Source organism: Carassius auratus, chromosome 45 (assembly GCF_003368295.1).
Source record: "Carassius auratus strain Wakin chromosome 45, ASM336829v1, whole genome shotgun sequence".
Taxonomy (NCBI): Eukaryota; Metazoa; Chordata; class Actinopteri; order Cypriniformes; family Cyprinidae; genus Carassius; species Carassius auratus.
This window is the reverse complement of record NC_039287.1, coordinates 14,987,687-15,007,338: the sequence shown is the minus strand read 5'-3', so window position 1 is coordinate 15,007,338 and position 19,652 is coordinate 14,987,687. Positions and strand designations below refer to the sequence as shown.

At 36.9% G+C, this 19,652-nt stretch overlaps 2 protein-coding genes across 6 annotated transcripts in view; one reads left to right on the top strand and one right to left on the bottom strand.

Moving 5' to 3' along the window:
* The first annotated feature begins 1,073 nt into the window (after positions 1-1,073).
* bpnt1 (bisphosphate nucleotidase 1) lies at positions 1,074-8,717 on the top strand. 3 transcript variants are annotated; one of them, XM_026233742.1, is made up of 10 exons: positions 1,074-1,163; positions 2,297-2,424; positions 3,441-3,545; positions 3,644-3,751; positions 3,868-3,916; positions 5,737-5,802; positions 7,279-7,370; positions 7,462-7,659; positions 7,736-7,841; positions 7,953-8,717. In XM_026233742.1, exons 2-10 carry the CDS (start codon positions 2,305-2,307, stop codon positions 8,102-8,104), a joined length of 996 nt encoding a protein of 331 aa, XP_026089527.1. In that variant the 5' UTR covers positions 1,074-1,163; positions 2,297-2,304; the 3' UTR covers positions 8,105-8,717. The 3 variants fall into 3 exon arrangements, with proteins under 3 accessions (XP_026089527.1, XP_026089529.1, XP_026089528.1); XM_026233743.1 differs by having other exon boundaries at positions 1,076-1,163; positions 2,300-2,424; XM_026233744.1 differs by lacking the exon at positions 5,737-5,802.
* An 88-nt stretch (positions 8,718-8,805) lies between these two features.
* Positions 8,806-19,652, bottom strand: part of LOC113063388 (YLP motif-containing protein 1-like) — a 28,791-nt gene continuing 17,944 nt past the window's right edge. For 2 of the 3 annotated variants that reach the window (XM_026233739.1, XM_026233740.1), the window contains exon 21: positions 17,938-19,540. Coding sequence is in view for 1 of the 3 variants with exons in the window: in XM_026233741.1 (XP_026089526.1) it covers positions 9,066-9,116 (51 nt within the window). In the remaining 2 variants the exon portion in view is untranslated. Of the gene's footprint in view, positions 9,117-17,937; positions 19,541-19,652 lie in introns of those variants that run through there. The other variant, XM_026233741.1, reaches the window with a different exon arrangement.

The following is a 19,652-nucleotide window of genomic DNA, read 5'->3' as shown; positions in this document are numbered from 1 at the left end:
ATCCAATTTATTCAGCTGAAATGTATTACTAAGAAACAGGACTTCCTCTTGGATTCACTTACGGAAGGATAAACTTCCAATAAAAGGTCGGCAGTGAGACTCAGTTTGATATTAGCTGGATTATTATCACTCAACCGCTTCGTCAAGGATGACTATGGAGTATGAATCCCTCATTCTGTCAAGACTGTGTTTATTTAAATTCATTTACACAAAAGGATTCACATTTGCATGTGACTGGATGTTTTCAGGTGTATTTTATGCTCTTTGATTTAATTCAGTTTAGTCGTTTGTCAGTTTGACCTACTGATATTACAGACTACTACACCGGAATAACAAGCAGATGTTTAATCGTTCATACTTTTAGGGAGCTCTAATGGTTTCACTAAAATAGCTATGAAGTAAAATAAAGTACGGTACATACAAAGTTTGACTTTTATTGTTGAAATTGACAGGAAAACTATGAGCCATGGAATGAATGAACGAATGTGTAAAAGCAACTTTTTACCTCCCAATTTAAAAATGTCTTGCAATTCAAAAAAAAAAAAAAAAACAGAATTGCGAGAAAAAGTCATTTCTGTTCAGGCTGCAAAGCAAAAAAACGCGATTATTTTGCAAGGGGGTGATTATTTTCTATAGACACTATAGACATAACTCACAACTCTGACTGAATTTTAAAAATAATAGTCAGAATAGTGAGATAAATTCACTTCTTTTTACCTCATGATGGAAATAAGCTTCTATAGAAAACTGTTTTCTTCTTCACAAATGTCATAATACATTCCACAAATTATTAATTTCAGTAAGGTTTTTACTCATGTGAATTAAATTAAATGGTATATATATATATATATATATATATATATATATATATATATATGTGTGTGTGTGTGTGTGTGTGTGTGTGTATATATATATATATATATATATATAAAGTTCTGTCATTTACATAACCTACACTACACTTATTTCAAATACGAATTGGTATCTTAAAGAATAATGATTTTTAATGGAACTATTTCTTTAAAAAGAAAGCAACCCAGGGGGCACTAAGACCTTCCTTCCGAGAACTATAAGACAAACCCGAGTGTACTCGACTGTACACGACTTCCTGTCCACAGTGCTGCTGAACTCTGGAGCCCCGCTGGACACGGACTGCGATTAAAGTAAGATCACAGAGCATTAGCTCCATCCCACGAGACATAAAACACACACTTACTGAGAAATATCCGTCTGCACTGCGACATTACACACCAATAACATATCGCCCACGAACTGAACTGTGAATTAACGCTACGAACGAGTATAACATGATTAAAGAGTAATGACTTGAGTGTGATTACAGAAATGTTTGGGGACGAATGGTTAATTATTTTGAGTTAGGGTTAGGGTTAGGGTTAGGGTCTCTTAAGGAAGACAAAAAAGTCTCTTCTTGTCTTCCATGATATTTGGTCTCATACAATAATGTTCAGAGTCCGTTTGCATAATTACTCGTTAACCATCTAGCTATACACTTAATGACTATTGTCAAAGTTACTTTATCATTGTGTTCCGTGATCAAGTGAATACCTGATTCTGTCTTAATACTGGGACAAATAATATTGATTTCCTATGATTGATAATTATTAAAGAATGTTAAATCTTTTCAAATGTTTAGAAAAAGTCATCTACATTTAATCTTAGCTGCATCTGTTTAATTGTCAAGTGCTTAAAAAGCCAATAAATTATCTACAATTGATATACCATGGTTGAGACAGAAAATATGAGAACCCTGATATAACAATACTATAATTTTGTAACAAAACAGTTTGGCTAAAATACAGCAGCAGGATATTCGGGATGACTTGACAATGGATAAATAAATAAATAAAGTTTCATAAATATCTGTTTGTGGTGACCAAAACAGGGATGCAGCAGTGAAACTTTATAAAAGATTAATATTTTTTATATGGTTGTCAGGATGTAACAGTAGCGTTCTTCTTTTTCTTAATCAATAGTATATACAAAATCTACACAATGTATATGGACAGATTGTTTAAGGGATGCATGATAACATAAATGTCATAATGCTGATAAAATAAAGACAAAACCCATTTTAAAAAATCTTAAGGATCACTGATTCCAAAAATACATAACAGTAGTAAATCCATATTTTAAGTTTTATTTTGGCGAGAATCTCATTCCTCTTAATGGTCATGTAATAGTGACTTGCAAAACGTGTTGTCTTTTGACTTTTCCCCTGGTTGTTTGCAGTAGGTGTGTCTTTCTGAGCTGTAGTGAGGTGTGCTTCCTGTTTCAGCAGGTGTCATGGCAAGCAAACCTGCAGTGCTGATGCGGCTGATGGCCTCAGCCCACGCCGTGGCCGAAAAGGCTGGAACTATTGTCCGGAAAGTGCTTCAAAGTGGAGAGCTGGGGATCGTTGAAAAGGTATGGCAAGTAGAGGCATGTTACCAACAAGGATGTTCTTCCAAAAAAAACTTGAGATGATCTCATCACTCTTGAGCGGTCCTGAGCTCTTAACTTCCATTAAAAGGGATGTAACACACACAGTTTCATCCAATCTCATGTTAATCTTGAGTACATATAGAGTAGTGCTGCATCCTTCTTATCTCCAAAAAGTCTTTAGTTTTATCATATTTATAAATGAAAGAGACAGCTTTACGATTGTCTCCGGAAACAGCCGAGCTCCTGGAGGCGCACCACGGGCGGAGCTAAAGTGTGATCTTTTATAGCATGGACCGCTCCATCTTTCTGTATCAAACGATGTGCAAATCCAGCGACGGACTTGGGCTTTGTTTATAAAACGTTCGTAAACAAACACACTTGTGAAACTACGTTGCGGCCTCGGAAAAACAAAACTGTATCCACTGTTTACATAACGCTGGGTTCTTAAGGAATCTGAACAAAATGATCTTTCACTTACACCAAAAACACTTCTTTGGATACTTTCTTCCCGAGCAAAGTCCTGTGCAATGCTGCCACCGGATGAAGCTACTTGATGGGCACGATCTGCTCTCACTGTGGTCGATGCATGCATGGGCGTGTCTTTTCTGGGAGAAATGCCCATATAAGGAGTTCCACCCTCGTCTAAGTCATGAAGTGCAATAAAACAAAACGCTCCAAAACTTGTATGAACCCAGAAGTAAGATACTTGGCACATAAATACTGTCAATCATCCAAATTATTTTTTGAAACTTTGTCCATGCTTAGCATGAGAATCCAACTCTTTAACAGTGTAAATAACTGAACTCATGAAACAGCATTGTTTTAAGACCCTAAAATCTGAAATATGTTGATCCACTATTACTAACCCTTCCTACTCTGTAAAATCAAGGCCAATTTTGGCTTATGAGAAGATAACATGACTGTTAATGTAGTAATTAATTTAGTTGGTAAATAGTTTTTTTCACATGATGTTTTTGTAACCTGTGATTTTGGAACAGTCGGGAGCCAATGATCTACAGACTCTGGCTGACAGGCTTGTTCAGAAGAGTATATGTGCATCCCTGACGAAAAGCTTCCCTAAAGTCACTATCATTGGGGAGGAGGTACGTACGTCTCCTAATATGAAGACACTCAGCCCGTTTTGGCTCCAACCAGTGAAATATAATATTTTATATAATATTTTAATATTTTATTTGTCCAGGAATTACCAGATGAGGCTGTTGAAGAGGACCTAATAGAGAACGGACAAAGCAGCCTAATTCTACAAAAATCTTGCCCGGATCAGTATGCCAGCCTGAAGGAGGAAGAGGTAAAGAGGAATAGGAAACAGAATATGGGCATATTGCTTACAGCTATGCTATAAATGTAGAATATCGTTTTTCTGAAACAAAAAGTAATAGAAAAGTAATATTTCATCATTCTCAGCTGGTTGTGTGGGTGGACCCTCTTGATGGCACTAAAGAATATACAGAAGGTGAGCAGATAAACAGCTTTCAACATTTTATGTCTCATGCTAAAACGTCAGAAAATAAATTACATCTCTTCCACTTCTACTCTTTGAGTTTTGGCCTTGTTCAGCTGAGACTGTAAACATCATTGTGCAATAAAGCACCTGGTATTAATCTGTACGGGGTGATGTGATCACAAGTGGACAGCATTACATATATGTGTAAATGACGTCTACATTCAGTCATCTGATTACACAAACCACATTTATAATCCACATTTTATTTGATTCTAATATATATATATATATATATATATATATATATATATATATATATATATATATATATATATATATATATATATTTATTATTGAAAATAAACAGAAAGTTCTTTCAAGAAACTCCAGATGGTGCAGTCTGATGTAATTACATCATAATTCAAATGGCGCAGCTGATTGGTTTCTTTTCGCACCAGCAGCCAATGAGCTGCTCAACATTCAGATACTTGGCTAGTGCTTGTTGTAGCAGTTGCGGTGCGCTTCAGACACCATCCACTTGTATAGATCTGGTATGGGGTGATGTCATGTGTGTTTTATATGGGGATTACTTCTTATTAGTGTAATGGCAAGATGAAGCTTTGAAGCTTCCAGGCAGATGTGTTGAAAAGTGGTTCATTTCTCGAGGCTTTGAATGCCCTTTGAGGGACACCTGCTGGTCAGGAGTGTGACAGTGGCAAAATGTGAGCTACATGGTTAAAAAGGGCTTGATAAATTTGCACAAACAGCCATATAGTAAACACTAGATCGATAGATAGATAGATAGATAGATAGATAGATAGATAGATAGATAGATAGATATAGATTTCGAACATCATCAGTGATGTCACTTTAGTAAAACGATATAAGCCTCCATGTAGAGCCCTGTCTGGATGGACAGACAAATTGAGCTGCACATTGACAGAGTGCGTGGACATCAGTAGACTGTGCTTATGTTAAAAATGATGCAGTCTGTGAAGCAGTGCAGAATGCAGACAAATTAAGTGCACTTCAAATGCATTTGGATGTTTCTCAGACAACAGTTAAGTATAGCCTGTCCACTTACCGCTCAGCTACAGTCCATACACAAGTGGTTAATTGTGGAGATTGAGGTTAATATTGGGTGTAAATGGCCTTGGTCGATCAAGTTGCTTCGGGCAGATGTCGATACCAGGTGTAAAGGGGTCTCAAAGGAGTGGTCACATTTAATGTTGCTTGGGGAAATTTTGTGGGCCAAATCAGTCATTTAAATATGAATCCATGTGGAGTTATGCGAGAGGGCAAAAGCTCTTTCACTCATGTTCAAGCTGGTCATGTGAATTTACTGCGTTGACCAACAGAAATATGCTTGATTTGAAAGTGATTTCTGGGTAAGCTGTGCACATTACTACACCTTTTGAAAATTTTCTTTTTTGCCTGTGAAATTTGGCTGAAATACTGTTAATATGACCGCTCCTTAAGAATATACTAAGTTAGTCCCACTGACAACAGAATCTTTTTATTTTATTTTTTTAATCCAGATCAGATAGCAGTATGGCTTTTCCTGAAAATGTCATTTTCATTGAGGACACAATACTAAAAGTACACTTGCGTTATGCTTAATTAGGGTGCAAGCATGTCCACTTCCGTTGAAGAATGATGATTTTTTTTATCATTTACATCTATCTCTCATTCCTATATCTCTCTTAATTTTTTGTCTATCTCTACCTCCACTTGACCTTCATTTGTCCAACACATCTGGTGCTGTCACATGGTGATCTGCTCTTTCCCCTATTTCCTTCTTTGTCTTTGCTCTCCTGTCTCTGTTGTAGCTGCAAGGGTTTTGTACAGCCCAGTTTACATACAGAAGCAAGAACAGCCCTACAGAGCCCCTAACCGTACGGTGATTTAAAGTTTTTTTTTTTTGTTTGTTTGTTTGTTTATTTTCTTTTTGAGGAATGAGATTGTCACATTGTAATTAGACAAGTAAAAGGTTGCTTTCAATCAGAAACGGTATGATGGTTGAAAAAGTTCTCATAGTTGACGAGCAATCGTTGAATTGCATTTGCTCTCTTTGTTGCTTTTATCCAATGTTATCTAATATACCTGTTAAAAAACCTCTTTCCTTCCATTGCTAGTTGGTATTTGGTTTTTTATTAAACTTTATAAATTACCATCACTTTATTGGACCAATTCATTATCAGGGTTGCAAAGAATGGAGTGGAAATTATGAGAGAAATAAATGTGGAATGGGTAAGGACATGTTGCAGACCTGGCTTGAACCTGCATTACCAGCATGGGTGTGTTCACACTTGTGTTCTGTTCCCTTGGTTCTTTTGATCCGGACCACAAAAGAACACAATTTTTATTCCTGGTTTGCTTAGGGTTCACACTGCCATTTTTTTACACCAAGCCAAAATACATAATACAAACTTAAGGCATAAAATACACAACATGACTGAACAACTTTTATTACATATATTTTGTGACAGAACTTATAATTGTGTAAAGGAATTAAACCAGTGCCACGAAATTTCTCCGCTGCACAAATGTAGATCTTCTGAAAGATGCCAGTTCCAGTGCCTGTACCAGATTATAATGGGTTTTGGTTCATTTAGTTGTTTCAAGTCCATGTTGTGTTCATACTTCATGTAAACTGCACTAGATTTCATTTGTAAGTAAACCAAGACCCCCTGAAAAGATGGGTCTTTGGTCCACTTGTTTGGTGTGCACCAAGGTTTGGAGGGCAGCATACACAGTAGATGAATCGGTCCAGAGTTTGTTTAATAAAATCAAACCTGCCAAGTGTGAACACTTCCTAAGGCAGGGGTGTCCTGTCCTGCTCCTGGAGGGCCACTGTCCTTCAGAGTTTAGCTCCTGTTAAACAAACTTGAACCAGCTAATCAAGGTCTAGGTATACTAAAATTTCCAGGCAGGTGTATTGAGGCTATTTGGAGCTAAACTCTGCAGGACAGTGGCCCTCCAGGACTGAGTTTGGACACCCCTGTCCTAAGGTCCCGAACCTTGGTGCACACCAAACAAGCAGACCGAGATCCACCTTTTTAGGGGATATCGGTCTGCTTGTTTGGTATGCACCAAAGTTCAGATGGCAACATTAACATTATTCAAATAAACCACAATATCAGTGTTTGAGTTTGTTTAATTGAACCAAACATGCCAAGTGTGCATACCTTAATATCTTACCTTAAGATATTAACATACCTTAGATTTTTTTTAGATATTTTTAACATACCTTAAGGTCTTACCCATACAGTGCCACATACATTTATAAGAGCATAGTGGGGTTAACAATATTTTAATGTTGGAGCTGACTAATACTTTTTATAATGTTGTTTGTGTGCCATTTATTGCAGGGCTCTTGGATCATGTGACAGTGCTAATAGGCATTGCTTATAGAGGGACAGCCATTGCTGGAGTCATCAATCAACCCTTCTACAACTACCAGGTCCAACTTGTTGGTCACTCACACATGCTACACTATATCTGTTAAGGCTGAGATTGGTTGACCTGTTTTTTTGTGTTCTCTGTTCATTCAGATGGGGACTGGTGCTTCTTTGGGCAGAACATTATGGGGAGTACTGGGTTTGGGCGCATTTGGGTTTCAACTCCAGGAAGTCCCAGATGGTAAAAGAATCATTACTACTACACGGTCCCACAGCAATAAACTTGTGATCGACGCAGTGCAAGCCATGGAGCCTCATGATGTCATCAGAGTGGGAGGGGCTGGGAATAAGGTGGGTCACAGCCTTTGATTTGAGTCAGTACTGGCATAGAAGAAAACTAATAACATCTTGATTCTGGTCCTGGTAGATCATCCAGCTGGTGGAGGGAAAAGCCTCTGCTTATGTGTTTGCCAGTCCAGGATGTAAAAAGTGGGACACATGTGCACCTGAAGCAATTCTGCACGCAGTTGGAGGTGACAGTCATTTTATTTTATTTTTTTAATCTTTTTTTGCATATATATTCTTGAAAACGAACTTGATATTTAATATAAATCTATACATTTTATGTTGTTTTTTATATACAGGCAAACTGACAGACATGCATGGTAATGCATATAAATATGATGCCAATGTGCAGCACATGAACTCCGCTGGAGTGCTAGCAACACTGAGGAATCACGAGTACTATTTAAGCAGAGTGCCACAGGCTGTCCTGCAGGCTCTTCCTTCTAACTGACCCATTACAGGATATGAAGTCATACTCTAAACCGTTGTGACCTTTGTGCCTCAAAGCTGATGTCATTGCCATAAAATCTTCATTCATATAAAAACAAAGATGATTAAGTACAGTTTTTATTTGAAATGTTATTATTTCTTATAAATTAACTTAAAAATAGTTAATTATTTACTGAGGACATTCACAACATGTTTTGATCCATTTTTAGTAGGGGACCAAATATAATTTTTTTCTAAATGTTTATAATAATATGGCATGCAGGCCATTTAAAAGGAAAAATATATTATACATGTGTATATAGATGTCCTATTGCATATACATGGTAATGGTCTTAATCATTAAAGTTTTTTTTTTTTTTTAATTCCATGTTTGCCCATTAATCTAGCTAACACTTAAAACCAATGTTTTATGTTTTCATTGCTATAGCTAGGTATGACATTTAAAATTATTTCTGTTTAACTTCATGGTGTTGAAAGTTGCATGAGGAAAGTCTGCACTACTCTGTAACTGTGAAATGTGTTTTCCAATTAAGGGTATTTGAAAGTTTCGCATCAACCATAACCAAAACATTACAACAGAAGTGCACTAATAAAATTAAATTGTTGACAACCAGGATTGATTATGCTGCTATATTTGCAATATTTAGTTTAAAGTCTTCCTATATCTACTTGTAACCAGTTTGATTGAAACAAGACCACAAGTTGGATGAGAAATAATCTTTATTTTAAATAATAGACTTCATTGAAGCATCACTGTATTGAAATGTCCAAAAAAAGCTTAAAAATGTGACATAACGACAACAAAAAAAGTGCTAATCATATTTGTAGTAATGCATAATATGAAAAAGGCTTACCTGAGGTGTAATGCTGTCAGAAGTGTTCATATTTGATAAGCAGAGCCGATGGCAGCTTGCAGGCCATCTGTTCAGCAGTTCCAAGACATGGAGACTTTAAGACACAGTTCACCCAAAAAACACTCTCTTCGTTCTCTGACAGCCTTTGTTGTTCCAAACCTGCATGTTGGACACAGAAGCATAAATGTTGATAAATGTACTGGTCAGTGTCCTCCACATGATGGAAGTGAATAGAGATCCAGCCAGTCAAGCTCCGAAATGAACCAAAGATAAGTAATAAATTAAAATTAGAAGCTACATAATATGACTTAGATCTGCACCCAAGTCCTCTGAAGTGATACAATAGCCATCTATAAGTAACCTCACTTTCATTATGTGGAAAAGAGAAGCCAGTACATTATTCCAAATTTCTCTTTTAGTGTTTCACGATAGGAACTCAGTCATGCAGGCTTGGAATGAGATGAGAAAAGAAGTAAATCATGTACATTTATTAAGGTAAACTATCCCTTTAAGTAATTGATCATGACACTGCACAACTTCTTTTTGAAAAACCATTACGGAAATCATTACGGTTTACGTAGTACTGAATGTTTTCTGTGCAGGCTCTTCTGGGTAATATATGTATGCATGAGGAATAAGTGAACGTTGCCAAGTGTGTTGACCCATACTCAGAATTAGTGCTCTACATTTATTCCATCCAAAGTGCACACACACACCCGGGTCGGTGCCCTGCTTAGTCGTGGTATTGAAGGTGGGAGACAGCACTGTATATTCACTCGCCTCGCTTACAATCCCTGCCGGTACAATTCTTGAACCCGCAAACTTTGTGTTAAAAGTCCAACTCTAACAATTAGGCCATGGCTTTCCCAAAGCAACCTTAACCTCCCTGGATTCAAACCCACGACCTGAAGGGTTCTGGGCCAGTGGCTTAGCAGATTGCGCCACTACTGAATTAGACCACCACTTATTTAACTCAGTTGAATAAAGAGGTGGTCCTTCAACTGGCCTTCACGTTTTATTTATATTAGACGATTAACTTAAACAAAAGCAGGGAACTGCTTAAGTTTAAAAAGTTTCTAATAAGTCTGCAATTAGAAACTGAATTATAGTATTATTAGTATTATAATGAGTATAGGGTATGGTGGTGTTGCTGTTGTAGAAAAAAATATATTTGTGTCTTATTTAAAATAGAATTCTATTCTAATAACGTTCTCAATTTATTCATGCATATGCCTGTTTTACCAGTGTTCTGAAAATTATGAATGCATTGATGTTTTTTAATACTGTAATAATAGTTAAAAGTATTAACAGTTTTTAGTCCAATAACATAAAAAAAACAAGACCCCTCGATGCCATTTAAACTTTTTTCAATCAAACAGCAAGAACGAAAGAGAACAGACACCTTTGTTTATAGCAGGGTTCCTCAAATCTTGCCCTGGAGGGCCATTGCGCTGCAGATTTTAGCTCCAACCCTGATCAAACTCAACTAGCTGTGATTTTACTGTTTGATAGAGCTAAACTCTGCAAGAAACTGGACCTCGTGGGCCAGATTTGAGGATTCCTGGTTTATAGGCTATATTGCTGTGTGTAGAATTAAGATGCATTTTTAAGATTTAATAAATATTTAGTTTTAATAAAATGTTATTTGGGCAGGTGTTCAAGTAGAAGTTTTTAGATTTGAATTTAAAAAGACAGTATTATAGTCTATGCATGTCCTGACACTTTATTCACATTCAAAATGAGGAGATGTGAACATCATGGAGTACTTACTGAACTCATTCATACTTGTAGCCAGAGGGCGCTCTCGTGCAGAAAGTCCAAAACAGTATCATAAAGTAATAACTTATGAACTGCAGGAAATCCCTAAAATGGACAAAAGCATCAGGCTATAGCTGTACTGAATAAAAAGCTGAAACGATTTTACTGATGAAACACGATGACGATAAACACGCGATTGAAAAAATATAGGGTTTACATTTGTTTTTCAAGTCTTTTCCAGGTAAGAAATAAATAGCCTGAACTATATGAATAATGCAAAATTGATTGACATATTTAGTATAGAAGCTATAAAATATATTTTCTTCCTTATTCGGTGATAAAAATGTGAAAATGGTGTTAACTGTTGCATTTTTAAACATAAACATTTTATCATAAAATTTTACTTGGGAAAATATTGTACAAAAATATGATAGGCCCTTGCTGCAGCTAAGGCTGGCCACACACTGGGCAATTTTATCCCCTAACAATGATGGGGGGGGGGGTGCTCTGTTGGCCCCTGGTGTCATTATGATTATTTATCTGCTCCCGATCGAGACAGAGCTTCTCGAAACTCAAAACAAATATCACACGTTTGATATTTACGACTCTTGATCGGGCTGCCTCTGACGTGATACCTGCGAGCGAGCACCTACCAGATGTTGCGTGCTTCTATAGCTGAAACTTGGAAGCCACAAACATGCCATGAAAGCAGAGAACATCGCGCATATTCTTTTTTTATACTTTGTTTTTCACTGTGAAACAGAACACACGCAGAGAGTCTGCTGACAACATTGTCCTCCATTTATTTTTCTCCTCTAGTTACGGTTGATCTCGCGAGTCTCCATGAGATGTCGTGACTGTGAAATCTGTGAAATCGTTCCTACAATCATCAAGTGTGTGGTCTCGTGGTCTGGTTGAATCGTCTAGTGTGCGTTCAGAAGATGATAAGGCAAAAAATTGGTTGAAACCGTCTTCATGTCTGTGGTCTCCCATGATTTGAAAATTGTCTAGTGTGCAGCCAGCTTTACGTTACTTCTACAAGCTACAACAGCTATACATGCTCTCTTCACATCATTCTTGTATAAAAATAATAAATAATATTATACTAATATTAGTATATAAGCACACCACTCCGCTGGGAACTCCACTTACCGGCAGCTGCGGATGTGTAGAGTGCTAAATGTATAATGTGAGGGATCGTCCCAGATGAGATCTCAGGTGAAATGTCATCATGTGGATCATTTTATTTATTTATTCTCATGCCTTCACAAAAGGGTTTTTAAAAAATAAAAGCCTTTACAAAAGGGAAATGGGGAAAAGGGACACATGTCCCTAAGGAGAATATTCTGAAAATATAACTCAATTTTTTTCTCTATATGAATAAAGGACAAAATGCAAAGCAGATCATGAGAAAAAAAAAAAAAAAGATAGTGAAGATGTGTGTTTTTCCTCAAAGGTTATGGAACATTGACAGACAACAACTAAGGTAATTAAGGAGACTGCAACATATCAGTATAAAGATAATTTATCACAGGAATAATATAAAAATGATTAAAAACAGCCACACATTTATTTTTTAATAGGTAAAATGTATCTAATATTCTTTTGGTGCGCTTTTTGAATCAAAAGCATGAAAGGAAAATGTTTTGCCTCAGAGTACATTCATCCCTCAACTGACACAATTTTTGTATCACATCATTGGACTAGGGGTGCACAATCCTGAGGATTTATCTACTTACAAAGTTCAGCTCAAACCCTGATCAAACACAATGGAACCAACTAACGGAGTTCTTCGTAGGCACTGGATAGGGCTGATACTGAACTCTGCAGGCAGGTAGATCTCCAGGAACAGGATTGGGCACGAGGTGAAGAATTATAGGTACAATATGTGTCGAGTGCGGATTTAAAATCACGTCACAGAAACACAGCAATGTAGGTTTTTGCAGCTTGACCCACCACTTTCAGGAACGATTGGTACAAAAGCTACACAGCTGAGCCCCTGAACACTGAAAGATGTAGATAAGTAGCTAATGTTTAGTTAGTTCAGGGGTGTCCAATCCTTCTCCAGGAAGAACCAATGAGTCCAAACACCTTGATTAGCTGGTTCAAGTATGCTTAACTCTTTCCTTGTCAGTTTATTTTTATTTTTTTAGTTGCCAGTCACCACCAGCATTTTCACAAAATGTTCATGGCTACATCTGATCAGAATGATGATCAAACATGGATGGAGTAAACCGTTTCCATCAACACCTGCAACGCTTGGTCAGTCCTACACCACTACCTGGATCATCATTTTATCTAGTAACAGGCATTTTTTACTTAAATGCCGTTCAATGATCATGTTATTTCACATATGTATCCGCTTGCATATGTGATGTGACTGCTTAAAAATTCCGGAAATGGCAAGGAAAGAGTTAATTAGGGTTGGAGCTAAATTGCAGGGCCCGTATTCATAAAGATTCTAAGAATCCTCTCAGAAAACTCTTAATTTAGCTTAAAAACTTTTACGTAGGAGTCTTAGCTTAAGAGCGATTCGGGACCGATCTGAGAGCAACTCTTGAGTAAGGAAAAGACAAAAACTTTCATCTTAGTGAGGAGGCGGGGTTGACCCTGTTGCTATGTATGACACAATCTTTTGAAGACTGTGATTTTAAGTATAGGGTCTATTCTAATTCTCACTTTGAATTTATATGCGTAATGCTTTTAATTTCCTATAAGGTATTTGATGATAAAAATAAGAACAATGATAAAAATTGTTCCACTCTTTCCAATTACAGTGATTGCTGTCCTATTTAAGTGGAGGTTTGAATGTTGGTTTTACTGTATCAAACATGGAATCAAAACCAAGAAGGACGAGATGTGGCCAAACTGGACAGAGGAACAGTGTTTACTGTTAGCCCAGTTAGTGGATGAACACAAGGCCATTCTTAAAGAGCGTATAGCACAAACTATTAACGGTTCATTTCCCCTGCTTGTGCGCACCTATAAACCTGCTATATTCATAAATACAGTTTTTTCGAGCCCGCAAGGTGGGATTGTCCAGTGGAAACGAAATGAACTGCGACACAATAAGATGTTCTGAAAGTGCTGTAATTGTTTGTGTGATCACTCTGCTTACAGAAGGTTGTGACAGACCCAAATCATCACTATTGCATTGTTGCATTTTCCCAGTTGCCAAATATCGTAATGTAGTGATTAATTTCTGGCGCTATGGCATTTCTGCGCTGTGTCTGAGATTTAAGCATGTCTCTAATAAGATCAGTCACAAACATGATCCCTGCACGATCTGATCTATAGCGTCTTATTAACTCACTGTCATCCATTGTCTGCAACACATTTCTTCTGCCTCTTCTTCTTTCTGCCATATTCTCCTATGCTAAAAAAAACTCTTAAGCCTCTTAAAACTCCTCTTCTGTGCTCCTAAAAAGTTTGGCCTTAAGACCTCGTAAGGGTTAAGATGCTTTCTAAATTACTTTTTTCCTTTTTAAGAGTTTTTCCTTTCCATTTTAAGAGTAAACGCCCACATTCCTAAGATTTTTCTTAGAATTTTGTCACTAGGAGCTACTTTTTGCATTAAGATTCTTTATGAATACGGGGCCAGGACACTGGTCCTCTAAGCACAAGCTTGGACACCCAGGTTAGTTAATTCCCCCGACACTGCTGGTATATGAAGAACATTGTCATATAAACATATGGAACAAAATCAGCACAAAAAACAGCCTTAAATGGCTTGTTTGGATTTCCAGGCCAAATTAATGGCTGCCGTCCAAATTTCCTCTGTTATCCTTTCATCTGCAAAGCATTTTTACCCAGTTGGTTGTAGAAATGTGGGAGACATGTGTCTGAAATTCCTGAAGCCATCCGTAAGCATTTCCACTTAACACAAAAAGAAGTTGCTTGACTGGTATGAGTTGCAAAAAAAAATGTTCGGTTGTGGTCACACTGAAGTTTTCTCTCTCTAGATGTAAACATGTAACTGATCACTTTAAAGCCGACGGAAAATGACATCATGACAATGCTGATTGGCTGACGAACATCCACCGTCCCAAGACCTTCACTAACTATCGGAGTCGTAATGTGAAAAGTTAGTGGAAGGTGTGTGTGGGGGGGGGGGGGTGTTTATGCTTGATAAATAGCAATATAGTTCTTTCAATATACTTTGTGTTAGAGCTTCTAACAGCAGCTGCGCTGACATCATTAAACAAGTTTTATAAGTTTTATAACACTTATAAAACCGAGCGATGGCTTCATCAAATGGCTCTTTTATTTGGAAAATTGGACTTCCTTTTTACCATATAAGGAATATTGGGCATTCCAATTTCATCCATTCACTTCAATAGGGTGTCCAACTCAATCATGGCAATTCATAACTTTTTTTTTAGTTCTGGAGAACTTGTATAATCTTATCCGTATGCTTTCAAAATCTTTTTTTTTTATGCCCCAAAACATTCACTTTTTTTTTTTCTCTTAAAGATCTTAATATTAAAATATATATATAATAAAATGAATTAATTCAAGAAAATCATATCATACAATTGTGCCACTTATCCACCTAAACGTTCTTGTGAGATCGGGTTGGCCTGCCTCTTGTCTTTCTCACCTTTAGGGAAGTATTACCAGACTCAACAACTCACAATGTCTCTGCCAACTAAAAGACAGCTTTAATATTAATGGGTCAGATTCTTGTGGCATGGTGACCAGTTAGCTTTAAAAAGCCATTATCCTGCTCAAATCAGATGCAAACTTTTTTCCTGCTGATCGTTATCCATGGTGACTGTGTAACTAATAACTAAGAAAGAGACACCCCCATCCATTTCTAACTGGCGGGTTACAGGCCTCTCAATGGCCCCATTTACACTGCATGGTTCAAGTGACCCGATTTTTTCCTCTCATGTGGCACAGATCGGATATGACTGGTGAACGTGTAAGCAGAGAAAAATAATAAAAAAATCACAAGGATTCCGATTTTGTCAGATCTGATTCAGGCCTCATTCATATGTGGTAATAAATCGGATATGAATCAGATACGTGCATTTGCATGTGCCATGTAAGCAGACATATCAGATATTCCCCAGTAAATGCGAGCAATACGTAATTTAAAAAAAAGTCACGTCAACTCAGGTGGACACAACCAACTGAGATCATTCACATGAATTATTGGCGCGGTGGAGGACGAAGGATACACATAATGGAGCAATGTGGAGGTTTCATGTCTTTTAAGTCTTTGGGGCGAAGAGACAGTGCATGCAAAAATGCAGGGTTCTTACAGAAATTAAAGGGCTCTCCTTTTTTCTCCGCCATACGAGACCAATGTTTTGCTGATTTTTTTTTTCTTGACTTTTCAAAATAATTGCGGAAAGCAAAACACTGTATACCGTATTTTCCGCACAATAAGGCGCACCGGATTATAAGGCGCACCTTCAATGAATGGCCCATTTTAGAACGGTTTTCAAATATAGGGCGCACCGGATTATAAGGCACATAGAATAAAAGATACTGCAGTCAAACATTTGACTGGGTTTGTGTTATGCATCCACTAGATGGAACTGTGCTAAAGGGAATGTCAACATTTTGACAGAGCTCCTTGATCCTTGATAAGGCGCTCCGGATTATAAGGCGCACTGTCATTTTTTGAGAAAATCAAAGGCTTTTAATTGCGCCTTATATTGCGGAAAATACAGTAATTTTATTTGCATCTGCATCCTTTGTATTTCGTGCTGTTTTACTTCCTTTTCCGGGTCAGAACGTCTACGTTTGGTAGTTTCAGCAGTGTATAGTGTAAATGCAAAAATCGGATACGGGTCACTTTTGAAAGATGATGTAAGCGGGTCGTCAAAAAAAATCGGATATAGTCAGAAAATCCGATTTGGGCATCAAGACCTGCAGTGTAAATGCAGCCAATGACAACAGTGAGATTTCAGCTAGAACAGAGAAGTCATGACACTTTTCGAACTAAAAATTGAGTTATTTCGGCTGCTAGGAAGACATGCTAACATGCCCCCCTCGCAAAAATGTATTGTATGACCTTGAAAGACGGCATACACAGACAGTTAATACACTCAGAAAATGTGCATAGGATACATAAAATTCATTCAAATAGCTGTCACACATCTGTGAGGTATAAAACTATGTAAATGCACACACAATTCGAGAAGTCCATGGAGGTTTAAAGAACCCAGTATTTGGAATCGTAATGTATGGACTTTCTTGATTTTCCCAACTTTGCATGGGAATGGGGGAACATGGCTCATTATTCTTAGGGCTTGTGTTTTTTGTTTGTTTTTTTTTCTGGCATAGAACAATTATTTGATCTGATGGTTTCCACAAAATTGCTGCTCAAAAATTTAAAGGTCCCCAGCTTTGTTTAAAAGTTTATCCTCTGGGATTTTATTGTTAATACCATTCAATACCAGCACTGTTTTTAGGTATTACAAAGGTATTACAAGCACTTCATACAAACTCATGTGAACTAATGTCTTTTGGTGGCAGCAAACAATTATATTTATGCAGGCTGTAGAGTATACTGCATTATGAAAGAACAATATTGCAAAGTAATATCTTGATTAATATCTGCTTAAATTTACCCATTTAAATAAGTACATTTAATTGAGCATTGAGAGGTTATTTTTGAAAGTGTTAATTTCTTGTGTTTGAGAGAGGCATGTAATCAACAATTACAACTTTCAAGGACAAGTATGTTAGTAGCAATACAAAGTTTTTTTTTTTTTTTATTCTCTATTAAGTCACCAACCAATGAGTCATTGTTTTGACTGGGGACTTTTTTTTTTTTTTTGTACATTGTAAATGATTAACAACACAAAAGAATGAACTATACTAATTTTGTGTGTTTTTTTACTCAAGAGGGAGCAGTTAAACTTTGTGTGCAATCAATGAATAGCTTCCAAGAATCAAAAGACACCCACACTTTATTTCTAAATCGTATGATATTCTTCTCTGCAACACTGTTTTCCTTTTGAAGTAACAGACAGCAGTCAGTAACTGTCAAGCTCTAAAGACAACAAAAGCACCACAGTAATCCTATTAACTCCTGAACAGCATTCAGGGTCTTCAAATAAAGCTACGTATACTCTATAACCTTTATTTTAGGAACAGACTTCAATTATTATCATATTTTACTAAAAACTGTTGCAATGAAGAAAGGTATGAGGAACTTTTCCCCCCTTCGAACTGGCAATAAAAAAGAAAATAAATAAAATTAAAATGCACCCAATAAATACTGAGGAAACACTGAAAGACTGAAAAAATAGATTCATAGATTGTATATGTATCATGGATTGTGCATATTGTTCACACTTACCTTTCATGCCATCTCATTCGTATTTGTTTCAATATTTAACTACTGAATGTGGTTTTATAAGCATTTAATGAACATAACGGACGAGTGGACCACTTGATAACAAGTGCACTAATACCCAGTGTGCATTCATTAAAGAACCCGAATAATACTGCAAAAACTAAAACCTTAGTAAATGCATTACATATTTAAACAATGGGGTTGTTACAATACATACTCTTAGAAACAGCTACTGTTCCTGCATATTGAACTTTGTTATTAATAAAGCTTATTTCTTAGGCCATGTCCACATGTATTAATATAAACGGAGTTTTTCCTTCCATTTAAAAAAAAAATCTGTCCACATGAAAACGCAAAAGAATGCTATGAAGCACTGTCAAGAGCATGCCAAGCCAACAGGAGGCGATATAATCTCAACCTTAAAGCCATGCTGGCCAATCAGAAGCCTGAAAATGTTGCCAGTAGTCAGAGATAAAGGTGTGTGCTTCGACATCACAAGCCAAAATCTCCGGTATCACGGTCTACATGATTAACACTGCAACCAGAGGTTCTGAAAAACTTCACCCTGGCAGTAGTTAAAAAAAAAAAAATGCTGTTTCAGTGACCTGGTGCTGCGTTTGCATGTGGACAAACGGCCAAACCACACAGAAAAAACTACGGTTTGGAAAATACCCACATTCATGTGGACAGGGCCTTAGTATAAGGAGAACAGATTGTCTCTTTGTATCAAAAAGCAAACATGGAGCTCATGTTTAAAACTGCAGTATTTAGATATAGAATGGTTTTTAGGCTCACAAGTGGAATTTTACAAATGTATAGAAATACAAATGTATAATGAAAGGTTTCACAACACAAAAACTTGGGTCAGTACCAAACTCTGTACAAGTCATAAGTATTTAATGCAAAATTCATGCCCATGTTTCCTGGCAACTTATTTGGCAAACCAAATAATAAGCAGGCCATTAACAACCACTGGAACAGACCTGTCAGTCAATATGTTGCCACATGAGAAGCCAGTAAACTACTTTGTAAGCAAGTCATGTGTCTTGCGTCAGTCTGAAGAGTTTCTTTCGAATCTTTAATTACAGCTTAGCCCCCAAAGTTTCACAATTCAGCTGAACAGACAGTTTTTAACAGCAACCTAGAGTGAAAAATGAGTGTATGAGGGTTCCTTCTGAGACTGTTTTGTAAGCTTTATTGAGTGTGTACATGTGTGAACTACAAGAACTTTTTTTACGGCCAATTACATTAGATCTATGGAATAAAAAAAGAAAAGGTAACACCTACAATCAAATGCACCACTGCTACAAAACCACACAATGCTTACACTATTAAAAAAAAGATTGTGGATAAAACAAAACAAAGATTTACACAACACCAGATATTACACCAAGGCCATTGCGTTTTCTACAGGATCAGCCAACAACTAAGCGCCAGAATGTGAAGAGATCTTGCTATTTCTTCATCAGGCAGCACACTTTAGAAATGAAGAATTTCATGAACTGGTGACCTGGAAAAAGATGATGACTAGTTAAAAAGACATGAAGAGATAATTGTAAAAATCTGTTTGTATGACGACAGTGGATCGCATTTACTACTAAGAACACTGTTACTGAATAAGG